The 13,442-nt window shown below is 48.4% G+C and overlaps 1 protein-coding gene across 2 annotated transcripts in view; it reads left to right on the top strand.

Annotated features, from left to right (window-relative positions):
- Positions 1-13,442, top strand: part of thsd7aa (thrombospondin, type I, domain containing 7Aa) — a gene marked incomplete at its 3' end in the record, with an annotated part of 87,608 nt that overhangs the window by 37,829 nt on the left and 36,337 nt on the right. For both annotated transcript variants that reach the window (XM_030347941.1, XM_030347940.1), the window contains 2 exon segments: positions 4,843-6,760; positions 10,424-10,672. In XM_030347941.1, coding sequence (XP_030203801.1) covers positions 4,843-6,760; positions 10,424-10,672 — 2,167 coding nt within the window.

Genomic DNA, 13,442 nt, shown 5'->3' with positions numbered 1-13,442 from the left:
ATGAAAGATGCATGATGGCGGCGTGTGTGTGTGTGTGTGTGTGTGTGTGTGTGTGTGTGTGTGTGTGTGTGGGGGGGTCGTCCCCAGGCGCCGCTTCATGGCTTTATCTAATAAACCAGAACAACTATTCAAATAAAGCTCTGTTGTGATCCAGTGTGCAGTGTGGTTAAGGTAGAAAGACGACATTGTTGTACGGCCCCTTGGTACTTCACATGTTTTATTACACATATGTGTCTGTTGGTATGAAAGGGAGGATTTTGCACGTTCTTGCTGCAAGGGGAGTTCAATTAAATAGCACAGCAGAGGGATGGTTTAAAGTAGGCTCCGGTCTGAAGCAGTGGACCTCATCCGAACGCATGCATGAAAAATAGAACGGATATATTTCACTCAGAAAGTGGGACAGACTAGACCCTCTTCACAGGTCTAGGCTTATGACCCAGGTGCAGTAGTAGCAGACTGAGACAGTGCAGTAGGATCCTCCTCCGTGCCCTGGTGCCTAGAGGATCAGACACAGAATCAGTATCAGGAGCCACTCCTCAAATGACACCTTGGTTGAAAATAGTCTATAGCGATCGAATCCCACGAATAGAAGAATGGACTCAAGGGATAACGAATCACTGTATTGTATTTTGTGACAGGGTAAGAGGCTAAACAGAAATAGGGCCTGCGTCTAAATAAAGAGGCAGCTGGGTTCATTGACTGGCAGAACGATGCAGCAGCAGATGCAGACACTATGACGGGCGGCTGGAAGCGTGCGCAGTGCCGGAGTCTGGGGGGCAGTGGAGCGCAGGATCAGCAGCAGATTGTTTTTGGCTGAAGCTTGGTGGGATTAATGCAAAGGGTGGGCTGAACTGACAGCTGCCTAAACAGCCCTGTCGCTGCCTAGAGAGAAACACATGTAACCATTAGCCTCTCGCCGTTTCCTTCTGAACAACGGTGAACAGCCATCACCTCCGTTGTCTTTCTCTTACTCAATAACACAATAATGAGCTCATCTGAAATGTTCTCTTATGAGAGAGAGCGGGGGATGTCCTGACATCTCCCTGCCTACACCTTCGTCCTGATCCGGCAGTGCGGGGGTGGAGTAGGACACATTCTGCCAAAGGACAATCTAAAAAGCACAATATCCAAGTACAGTCAGCTTCTATTTTTTTGTCCAGCTATATTGATCTTTGAGGTCCTCCCTCCCTCCCTCCCTCCCTCCCTCCCTCCCTCCCTCCCTCCCTCCCTCCCTCCCTCGCTCCTGTTCCCTTGCAGAAGCTTTGAGGACGTGGGAGGAGGCCTTGTGGTGGGTGCACTGTGGAGATAGGACCTCCCCTGGCGTGTGGACAGGCTGTAGGTAGTTACTGGCAGATCCCTGACCTTTCCCAGGGCCGCTCCTCCGGGCTGGCGTTGCTGTTATGAACCTCCAGGCTGATTGTTCCTGTCCGTGCTTCCTCCCCCTCCTCCCCCCTCCTCCCCCCGGGCCGTGGGGCCTCTGGTGGGGGAGTGTCGATGACTCTCGCTGCCTCCCCTTCTCCTCTGGTTGGTGGTGGGAGTGATTAAAGGGGGAGGGGGGGAGGGAGGGGGGGGGATTAAGGTGTCGTTGGGGGCAGGCAGGTGGAGGAGTGGTCCTCAAATAGTAATCTGATTTATTGGATTGGGTGGGGGGGGGGATCACATGATGCCTGGATGTCACTGGTTGTGTGTGCTTGTTGTGACGAGGAGGAAACAGGTGAGGCTTAAGAAGGAGATAAGCAGCACTCCAGGCGGCGCCGCCTCCACCACCTCCACCGCCAGACACCACCTCCACCACCTCCACCACCTCCACCGCCTCCACCACCTCACACCAGCCTTGAGGTAGCATCGTGGCTCCATAGATGGACCACAGGGTTGTAGGAAGTCAACGTCAGCTCAAGCAGTACAAACTGATGCTCACGGCTCTGCATTGCACCTATTTATTCACATTATTCTGTTATTCTTTTTCGTCGGTGCAGTCCATAAAAGACCCACTTTAGGTTTCTTTATTTGGTATGATGGAGGGACCAGATTAAGGCCACATAGCCTTCCTGTCCATGGATTCTTATGATCTTTCTTTATTTATTTTCTTTATTCAAACCTGGAACACCTGAAGCTGGCCGGTTGTAGACGTGGTGGGCCACAGTTATTCAAACGGTTTTCTTGGGTTGTGTGAAACAAAAACCGGAAGAACAGAGCGGTAGAGGAGATAGCAGGTCCTCCGGGAGATACAGGCTAACAATCTCACTCACTCCGGTCTATTCCCCAGGGCGTTGGGAACTATAGGACACCTTGAGTAATGCTCTAGCCTGCCCCTCCAACCACAGCCCTCAACACATCACTGCCCCACAGAGTCAACTTTGATCAATTATTCAGGAGCGCCCGGGACAACGCTGAGATTGAGACCAAGTTAAGGCAGACCAAAGGCGAAAGCCTTGAAGCAATGTAAAAACACCTCACATGCTGAGCCAAGATGTAAACAGGTGTCTGGTCGTCTCAAATCTGGGATGGCTCATTTTCTATGCTGAAACACACAGCATGCATGTGGGTTTAGCTCAGCTCAGCCCCAGCAGGGACACATGGGGGATGAGGGAGACATGTCCATGTTGATGTACGGGTACCAGGCCATCAGTGGTCTAGACAAGGGACATTTGGACTCCAACTGTGTTTCTACCGTTAACCATATAGTCGTCTATCACATGCTTTTATCCAAAGCAGCATACAGTGATCTCAGATAACTATATATCACGGGTGGGCAGGTAGGAGGTTAAGGAAGATCTTCCTCAAGGATGCATGCCAACAGATAGACTCATACTATTTTTACAAAGGTTCCACCGGCCAGAAGATTTTGTCAGCCAAGTACCTCTTTCACCGCCATGATATTTTTCAGCAGCATTTCTTGTTACGGAATATCTTTTTTCGAAAATGTATTTTGTTGGCTTGCCGACAGGACACTGATGTTTTGTTCTGAGATTCTTTAAAGATGGCTTAATGCAAATATTAGCTTATATCCCCCCACAAAAGACAGAGCTGGTCTGTTTTTTCTGCACATCTCAATTAAACATTGATATACATTCAATAAATTCTGAGTAACATTTTTGGTGTTTCGGTTTCTGCTGTCTTCCTGCAGATTCTCCTTCTTTCTCCTTGTTTTAAGAAATGTTCAGAGTGCCCCTGCATTCCGTTAAAGTACTCCTAGGGGTATGCGTACCTCCATTTGAGAAACACTGCACAAGACTATCAATAAACTCTTACGAAATCAAATCAAATCACAAATCACTCTATCCACAATAAAACCCTGCTAAGTAACCACGTCAGCACGCAATATTTTGTGCCTCAAATGAAAAACATAATCAATCCAGGGCCGCTGAGGACGGACCTCTCCTTCATCACAGAGACGACAACGTTGACAGCACACACTCTATTCCACTAAGTGGATCTTTACTGTTCTAATCTGAGATCCGGCAGTATATTCTTCCCTCCTTACTTGCATGCGATGACAGCCGAGCAGGAGGAGAAGGCTATATCTGCGACCACCGCTGTCTCTCATCTCCAAGCAGTTTCCCCCCCCCCCCCCCCCCTCTCTATTGATCCCACATCGATCTCCCCCCTCCCCTTCTGCTGACATTTCACTGCCCTGCTGTCGGCTCTTAGAGGAGCGGCCCAAGGAAGGCAAAGTGTTTGTTATCAGCTCACTGTTTAGGGAGGCTCAGAGTACATCAAAGTCATAGAGGAACCCACTGTACAGGCAGGTGTTAATGCCAAGAAATGGCCAGTATATGATCAAGTTGTACCCTGAAGAGATGGGTCTCCTCCTACATTGGTCTTCCTTGTAAGGAGGGAGTGCACCAGTGGACTTGGGGATGTTTTTCTGGAAAAGGCCATCTTCATCGGGTCCTAATTCAAGCTGTATTCTGCCGTTCGTAGAGCTCGGTCAAATACTGCTAAAATATGAATGGACATGGAAATTCCCCTCATAGATGTTAAATCTTACAATGCATTGCATTGCTGCAAATCTGAAACATCAATATAAATAAATTATGCAAGATTTACATCAATATAAGCATGAGCTTGTATTGAACCATCTGGTTGCTTTCACATCATGAATACCTTAGACATAGTTTACATTGTACAAATACTTAAAAAACCCAGATTCTTTTGTATTGATTGATTTACCCGATGAAGTCGGGACAAGACCAAGTTGCCATTAACAAAATGGATGCAGGATTGATTGCTTCCCCCAGCAGTGGCACCATTACATTGTCGGTGGCTAATGTAGTGCATGCTTTGTTCCTTACATCACCCCTGAACGTTTTTATGTTGTGGAGCCCATCGATTGAGTCAGAGTGCTCTGACTCTCTCCTGCCCCTCCATCTGCCACGTCCCGGCCAAATCTTTTAACGGCCGCCATTTAGCTAGACCTTTAATTGCATTCTCATCAATCACTGTGGAGGTTAAGTTCAAATGGAGAAATGATTTAACAGCCGGAGCACTAGTAATACCTGACCCTGAGTTCCTGTAGGCTGATATTGCTGTGCAGAGGGGATCATATGCATTACTGCTCTTGCTGTATTTTTCTTTTGTACTTCAATGAAAGAAAATGAGCAACATACAAATTGTATGAGCACAATCATACCTTACCCAGAGTTCCTGTAGGCTGATACTGCTGTGCAGCGGGGATCATATGCATTACTGCTCTGCTGTATTTCTCTTTTGTGCTTCAATGAAAGTAGAGTGTAGCCGACGAAGCGTGACGTTCAAACATTGTGTGCAGTGTTTTCAATGGGACCTCTGAATGGTTTCCCAATGCCAACCCGCTCATGAGTTCTTTGTGTCCCCCTACAGGGCCGTGGGGCCGCTGCATGGGCAGCGAGTGTGGCCCGGGGGGCAGCCAGAGCCGGGCGGTGTGGTGCGCCCACTCGGAGGGCTGGACCACCCTGCACACCAACTGCGAGCACGCCAGCCGGCCCCACAACCAGCAGGGCTGCTTCCGCGTGTGCGACTGGCACAAGGACATGTACGACTGGCAGCTGGGCGCCTGGAACCGCTGCCTGCCGGTGGCCATGCGCGGCAGCGCCGGCATGCAGCGCTACGCGGCGGCGGCGGCGGCCGGCGTGTGCACCCGGGGCGAGGAGGGCCTCCAGACCCGCGAGGTGGCCTGCGTGCAGAAGGCCGACGCCGGGCCCGCCGAAGACGCCATCTGCGAGTACTTTGAGCCCAAGCCGCGGCTGGAGCAGGCCTGCCTCATCCCCTGCCCCCGGGACTGCGTGGTGTCCGAGTTCAGCGCCTGGACGTCCTGCTCCAAGACCTGTGGCACCGGTCTGCAGAACCGGATCCGCTGGGTGCTGGCGCCGCCGCTGTTTGGCGGCGAGACCTGCCCCAACCTGACCGAGTTCCACACCTGCCAGCCGGGGCTCTGCGAGGGCGAGGAGAGCCTCCACAGTATCAAGCTGGGCCCCTGGGGCCCCTGTGGCGTCCCTGTGCCACGCCAGGCGAGACAGGCCCCCAGAGAGGTATCCAGGGAGGTGGATTTGTCAGACAGAGGAGAAGCTGATACACTAGACAGTGATGCACCGACTAGGGATGGAGGCACAGCAGGTAGAGAGACACCGTCCAGAGAAGGGGGTACACAGGACAGAGCTGATCCATCCAGTGAAGGGGGTACACAAGACAGAGCTAATCCATCCAAAGAAGGGGTTACACCAGACAGAGCCCATCCATCCAGGGAAGGGGGTACACCAGACAGAGCCCATCCATCCAGGGAAGGGGGTATACCAGACAGAGCCCATCCATCCAGGGAAGGGGGTACACCAGACGGAGATAAACCGTCCAGAGAAGGGGGTGTACCAGGTAGAGAGACACCGGGCAGGGAAAGGGGTGCGCCAGAAGGAGACAGACCGTCCAGAGAGAGAGAGCCAGCGGTGAGAGAGAAACCCTCCAGAGAAGGGGAGGCACCCGACAGAGCCAGTGACAAACCATCCAGGGAGAGGGGCACAGCGGGTAGGGAGAAACCGTCAAGAGAAGGGGGTACCCCGACTGGAGACAAACCCTCCAGTGAAAGGGGTACACCAGGGAGAGGCCGGGACAAACCGTCCAGAGACAAATCATCCAGGGACAGTGACACAGTCGGTAGAGGTGGGGACAAAATGGCCAGAGATGGGGAGGCACCAGCCCTAGACAGCCCAGCCAGTGAAGGGGGTCCAGCAGACAAAACCAGAGACAACCCAGTCAGGGAAGGGGGTCCAGCAGACAAAACCAGAGACAACCCAGTTAGGGAAGGGGGTCCAGCAGACAAAACCAGAGACAACCCAGTCAGGGAAGGGGGTCCAGCAGACAAAACCAGAGACAACCCAATCAGGGAAGGGGAACCAGGGGACAGAGGCAAAGACAGCCCAGCCAGGGAAGGTAAAAAGGCAGCCAAAGGCAACGACAAACCAAACCGAGAGGTGGACAAGTTAGCCAGGGCCAATAGAAAACTAAGAAAGCTGATCAGGAAGCAGGAGAGGGCTTCCAGACAGGTGGACCGGCCCAAACGACAGAAGAAGGCCAAGAACAAGGAGAAGAGAGAGAAGATCAGGGAGAAGGCCCGCGAGCGGCTGCGCTCGGAGAAGGTTAAGGACCCGGAGACCCGGGAACTGCTCAAGAAGAAGCGCACCAAGAACCGCCAGAACCGGCCGGGGGGGAAAGGCTGGGACATCCAGATGGGGTACCGGACACGAGAAGTGATGTGTGTTCACAAGAGCGGGGACACCGAGGCACTGAGGTGAGGCCAAGTCATTGACTGAACATTACAAGACGCTGCTCCCCAGCGTCCCCCTTAACCGCACTCTGTGAATGTTCCAACGTCTCTGTGACAAAGGAATACCCATCTGCCCTGTGTGTGTGTGTATGTGTGTGTGTATTGTGTGTGTATGTGTGCGTGTGTGTGAGTGTGCGTGTGTGTGCGTGTGTATGTGTGTGTGTCTGTGTGTATGTGTGTATGTCTGTGTGTCTGTACGCGTGTCTGTGTGTACGCCTGTGTGTCTGTGTGTGAGTATGTGTGTGTGCGTGTGTGTGTGCGTGTGCATCACAGCACGAGCCCAGATCTGATTCTCATCATACATAATGTAGAGATGCGTTTCACTGATCTGTTTCTCCCAGCCCACCCAGCAGTTCACAAATGCGCTATCACTAGCAGCTGCTCTGTGTCAACCAAAAAGACAACATGTGATTCCTGTTGGCCTTGGTAGTGTCTTCCATCTGTACTCTGATAATGTCCACATTACACAGAGCCCTAGAAATATGTGTACCTGTGTACATCTCTATGTATCACAAAGAGTGAGAATTCTTGTGGTATTTACAATACCTATTTTCTCGTGATACCCTTTTCATTATTAAGCTAACATTTCTGGCTGGCAATAAAACATTTTTGAAGGAATGCAATATGCTTCCATAACTAAGTGACAGCTTGTGGAAATAATGGTCTCCATTCAAAAGATGAGGGTTATCAGTTATCATGGCTGTTCATTAATGCTGCATAGTTGCTGTAGTAGTCACTACGGTGGAACAGCAGAAATAGAATGTAGAACTAGATTAAGAAAAATGACTAAATCAACAAAAACAATTGTAACACCCAAGGGCTGGGATTTGAACTAATATATTAACCAATGGGAATGTAGTATATGTAGTGTAGCATATTTCCTCTGTCCAGTGCCTCATGGTGACATTAGGCAGCTTTGTACATGAAGCAGCTCTAGCTTTTGTGGACAGTAGTCATGAGGTCCTTCTAGGAGCCGTTTGTTGGGCCCTGGGTTCCCTATTCCTACTTCTGGGAGAAATGAACTGGTGAAGGAACAGCAATTCCAACTAGCTCCAAGGAAATTGAAAGCAAAGGATGAAAATCAATAAAAATCCCTACCTGCTTGCCCCTAATGAGATGAGCAGCTGAACGTGGAAACGATGTGTTTTAATTGGTGTGTCAATGTCCCCCTGACTCGGAATTAGCTGTAGTGTGGTCGCCCTGGCAACCAACGGAGATCCAGTTAATGAAATTAATACAAAGCCCCGTCCATCACATTATAGGTCAAGGGTCCACCTGGCTGTCTGACCGTGTGAGCATAATAACGTCTCTGCTCACCTATCTCTCCGAGCACTATAAAGTAGGTCAAAAAAAAAGAGATAGAGCAAAGATATGCGTAAGTGAATCCATGTCTTCAGATCCGGTGCACACTCATGTGTCTGTGTGTTTTAATTGAAAGGGGCCAACACTTCCTGGTTGTTCTGTGAAGGGGCAGGCCCAAGTTCTGTTGTTGGGAGACAAATGTGCTCCTTCTGTCTGCCGCTGCCTTGGTGGCTGTAAGGGGGGCCAGCGAGCACAGCATCAGCTCAGACCGCACAGCACAGAGAGGAGGCAGGAGCACTCCAGAGGAGGGCTGGAATGCGTGGGATTATGGGTGAGGAGTAGTGGGTTGTGTGCGTGTGTGTGTGTGCGTGTGTGTGTGCGTGAGGGTGTGCGTTTGTGTGTGTGTGCTTATGTGTGTGTCTGTTTGTGAGCGTGTGCGTGTATGTGTGTGTGTGTGTGTGTGTGTGTGTGTGTGTGTGCGTGAGGGTGTGCGTTTGTGTGTGTGTGTGTGTGTGTGTGTGTGTGTGTGTGTGTGTGTGTGTGTGTGTGTGTGCGTGTGTGTGTGTGTGCAGAGAATGCCAATAGGGTTTGCTCTGCACATGAGCATTTTTTGTTAAACGTGCAGAGGATTTTAACCACTTTGAGGATAGTTGTTGTAGATAGCAGCTAATAGTGAGGCTCATTTTAGAGCTTACGGCCGCAAGCGAGCGCTCAGGTCTTTAACCGGCCTAAATGTGGGAGTTTATATACAGCATTTGTGTATGACTCAAGCTGCAAATGATTCACTAATAACATTCATTTGAATAAAACTTTGCCAAATTCAGACATGCATACATACGTTAATACACACAAACATCCATACATTAATACATATATATTATACATACATATGTACACACATATATACATAGCAGGGTTGCAATCCTGCAAAAGGAGTATAAGCTGAAGGCAGAAAGAAAGATACAAAATCCAGAGTAACTTAAAGGTGACTACTGGTGATCCTCGTATGTCGTATTTTCAGGCATTCTTCCAAAGACATTTAGCCTGTGTGCACCCTCACCACGAATGTAAGATAACTCGTTCAGGGATGTTTTAGTGAGGCCCAGAGAGAGGGTTTCATCATCAGGCCAGTGTTACGCGTCAGACCCCAGCCTTTGATGGAGACATCTGAGGCTGTATGTTCTGTGAGCAGCACAGAGCCTCAAACACACCACGGACACCCCTGTTGGAATATCACACACACACACACATGCACATGGCAACACACAAAGAATGGTCCCATTGATAACATTGGCAATGACATCGTCGTCAATTACATAATCCATGATTGTCAGGGATAATGATGTCATGTGACATCGTTCTCTATGCAGGGAGAAAGCAAGCTCAACCTCTTTAGCGTTGGTTTGCCTGCAGCAACTAAAGAGTTGCCTCAGGGAATGTAAACTCGGCAATGATATCGAATGAAGCAAACAGAAAAAGTACTTCAAACGGAATGTTGCACTATTTCAGTTTGTCGCAGTGACAGCAGGAGCCGAGCGTTGGGTTCTCTGCATTAAGCGTTTGATTTAGCCAGTTAAAATCTGAGCACGTGTCGAGTGAGAAATGCCAACCGGAGGAATTGGATTGGTGATTCACGGCATCCATTGTCCAAGTCAATAATGAATGGATGCGTTTGCTCTTCTCTTTGCAAAACAGTCAAATGTGCATGCTGTCAAACTGTTTGTGTTTGTAAATGCAGCTTTATGTGCATTTATGCCCAAAGCACAACGTTCAAATCTGTAGGGCGGCACAGAAAAGAAGAACTATCATATGGTTTAAAAGCAGTAAGCCCAAAGAGCATGGCTGAAGCACGCTGTATGTTCTGCAGGACTATATGTATACTCTATAGAAGGCTATTTTGGAAACCTTTATTGTGCGTCTGTCCTGACAAGGGCCTGTGCTTTGAGCTTTAGACCAGACACTTGTTTGGTCCACTGAAACCCTAATGTCATCTGATTACAATGTGTGTTTAATAATCACAATCCTTATAATCATGCATTCAATTTATTTGGCTTCTTTCAGGACAGTCATGGTCACGTTACATTATACAAAAAAAACATCAGGTGACATTAAATAAATAGGAATGGCTAGGAGACCCCATTTCCCCCCAGGAGGGGAGACAGAGAGCGCCACCGGCTCCATCTCAGGGGCCAGAGGGGACAGGACCCCACTTCACCAGCAGAGACACTGGAGTGTGGCTGGAGCATGGGGGGGGCCCCAGCCAGCCCCCCCCCTGGGTCCTGGCGGTCCCGGTCTGACGCTCTGCTTCCCCCCCCCCCCCCACAGCCTGTGCTCCCAGGAGGGGCTCCCGGTGACCTACCAGGCCTGCGTGGTGACCCGGGACTGCGAGGTGGGCGGCTGGTCCGAGTGGTCCCCCTGCTCCACGCGCTGCTACGAGCCCAACGGGCCCCGGGGCCAGCGCACGCGGGGCCGGCGCGTCACCCAGTTCACGGTGGGGCCGGGCGGCGCGGCGTGCCCCGAGCTGGAGGAGACGGAGGCCTGCAGCCCGGAGGACGGGGCCCCGCCCTGCACTGTGTGAGTGACACGCGCACCGACCAATAGCCACGGCTCTCCATCCGTGACGCTCACAAGCCCCACACTGACACACTGATGTTCTAATTAGTTTGATTTGTATTTATTTATTTATCGAGACGTACACCTGGTTCCATGTGAAGTAAGCTAAGCTAAGAACCTAAACAAACCAACCTGATTTGGAGTACGGCTGAAGCAAAAGAGAGTGGAATTAAGAAAACAGATAACAATGTGGACAATATACGGCATGTATCGCATGTTGCGTACGCTCACCAAATATTGAATCATAATCTCACTGCTTTGTCAAGGACAACAGAACAACAGCGCAACGATCAGACGCTAGTAGCATTAAAGGCCATGTGATGCAACACATCTCTGTTCTGCCGATGAGATTTCCAGCCTTCGAATTAATTTAGAATATTGCTTAAGAATGATAATTGATTCATTAACTGTTCAAAGGATGACCAACTATCCTGCCGTATTCTGGCAAAAACACATCCACCACAAATTAAGATTAAAAACAGATCAAAGCTAATGGGGAGATTCCTTGTGTTTCCACTGCTTTCCCTTGGTTGATTGTAATTAATTCTCTATGATGTTACCGGTGTGGCCTTTAATGGGACTTTCTGCATGCTAATTAACACAGTTATAATGTATTTATTTATTCATCTTTGTTATGTATGCAGTGTACGATATGCCAACCAGGCAGTTCTTATTTCTTGTCTGTTACAACAAGAGGTAAATACTGAACATTCCTCCCCTGAACCATAATGCATTGCAATATATCCAGTTTTGTCTACTGAAGCTGCCTGCTCTTTGAGAGGGAGAGAGCGAGAGCGAGAGAGAGAGAGAGAGAGAGAGAGAGAGAGAGCGAGAGAGAGAGAGAGAGAGAGAGAGAGAGAGAGAGAGAGAGAGAGTGAGAGAGAGAGAGAAAGAGAGAGAGAGAACGAGAGAGAGAGAGGCGTGACCCTTGTGGCGGTCTCCCAGTGGTCTATATTGAAGGGTCCCCACAGCGAAGGGAGAGATGCCCATCTGTGCTCAAAAGACCTCAGACGCAATGGTCTCCCAAGGGCCCCGTTGGCCCCCACTCATCCCACAGAGAGAGGGAGAAGAGGAAAGATAGAGAGCTCAGTCATAAATATGGAACTCCTTTCACTGATGACCTCAAACGGATTCCATTATACCCTCAGACAAAAGTGGGCTTTACCATTCCAGACCTTTCCATATCTCCCTCCACCGAACCCTCCCTCCTGTCTTCTGCTGCCCCTTCTCAAAGCAGCAGATACAATACCATGCATGGACAGGCGCAGGCAATCAACAATGCTCTGCTCGCACTTGTAATCATCGCCGCTTGCAGGAGTCTCAGAAGGGGACTGTGGATGAACGGCGATGCCTGTGGCTTTTTAGTGCTTTGTGTGTTTGTTGTAAACAGCAATCTAAGGTCAATAGCATGAAGAGGTCATTTAAAGAACACTTAAGAAAAGCCTGCCATCCATCCGGCGCTGACAATCGCCTGCTAATTCCACAGAGCGGTTGGGAGGACAGCTGGGTTCTGGATGACTGAGTGGCTTCATGATGCAGCTTGATTGTTGGTCCTGGTTAAATTGGAGGGCTGTGAGGGAGGGTTCCTCTGTTGAGGATTCATGTATCGATAATATTTTGGGGAATAATTCATATTTGATCTTGTGTGATAATTTGTCATAAATAAAGATGAATGTCCAACACGAGTTGGCCATTTATCTCAGCTGCGTGACATGTACTCGCTTTGTTGGATAACAGTAAAGGAAACAGTATTGATTGTGTTTTATGTATTGGACTAACATGGACGAGAGCAACCAAATATGTGCATTTCGGACACTTTAATAAAGAAATGATGACATTTACATCCTAGTAAGTGATGAAAAGTATTCATAATGATTCATTATGACGAAGACTATTTAATAATCTCTTAATTTTCTGCACTTCTTCTTGTTCTAGCCGTCAACGCAATTCAAAATACAACCAATATAACAAAACAAAGCTTAGCATTCAAACCCAATACAACAACATGATAGATACACAATATATATTGATCGTATTAGGAACAAAAGGCCTGAATTCAATTAGTGATGATAATAAAAGCAGAAGCTTCTTATGATTCCTGTTTGGCGCGTTTCGCCATACCTTGAAACACGAGCATCGATGCTTTTTGGACCGAAGTGGGCCACACACACTGTATAAAGGTATATATTAGAGCTGTCAAGCGATTAAAATATTTAATCGTGATTAATCGCATTAATGTCATAGTTAACTCTAATTAATCGCGATTAATCACAAATTATTTTTCTATGCTAAATATCCCTTGATTTTTTTGTCCCATAATTCTTCTCATTTTAATTCTCTTATCAACATGGTGAAGTGCATCGGCTTGCCTTGTGCAAATGATTTTTACACTTTTATACACTGATCAAAACAGGACGATACAAAAAAAGAGCCTATAGTGCAATTAAACGACTGCTTTGAACAAATGTCATTTGAACATAGGAGTCAGGCTACTGCTTCTTTGTTTTGAGCCAAAAAAAAAAAAAAAATATATTTTTTTTTATAAAATAATTGCGTTAATCGCGCGATAAAAAATGGTTTGCGTTAACGCCGTTAATAACGCGTTTAACTGACAGCTCTAGTATATATATATATATATATATATATATATATCCTATTCTAGACCCACATACTCACTCTACAGCCATAGTTCAAATGGTGTGATCATGTTTCCATATTGCCTTCAGCTCTG

This window comes from Gadus morhua, chromosome 22, assembly GCF_902167405.1.
Source record: "Gadus morhua chromosome 22, gadMor3.0, whole genome shotgun sequence".
Classification (NCBI taxonomy): Eukaryota; Metazoa; Chordata; class Actinopteri; order Gadiformes; family Gadidae; genus Gadus; species Gadus morhua.
The sequence above is the reverse complement of the archived record's forward strand: the minus strand, read 5'-3'. Positions and strand labels throughout refer to the sequence as shown.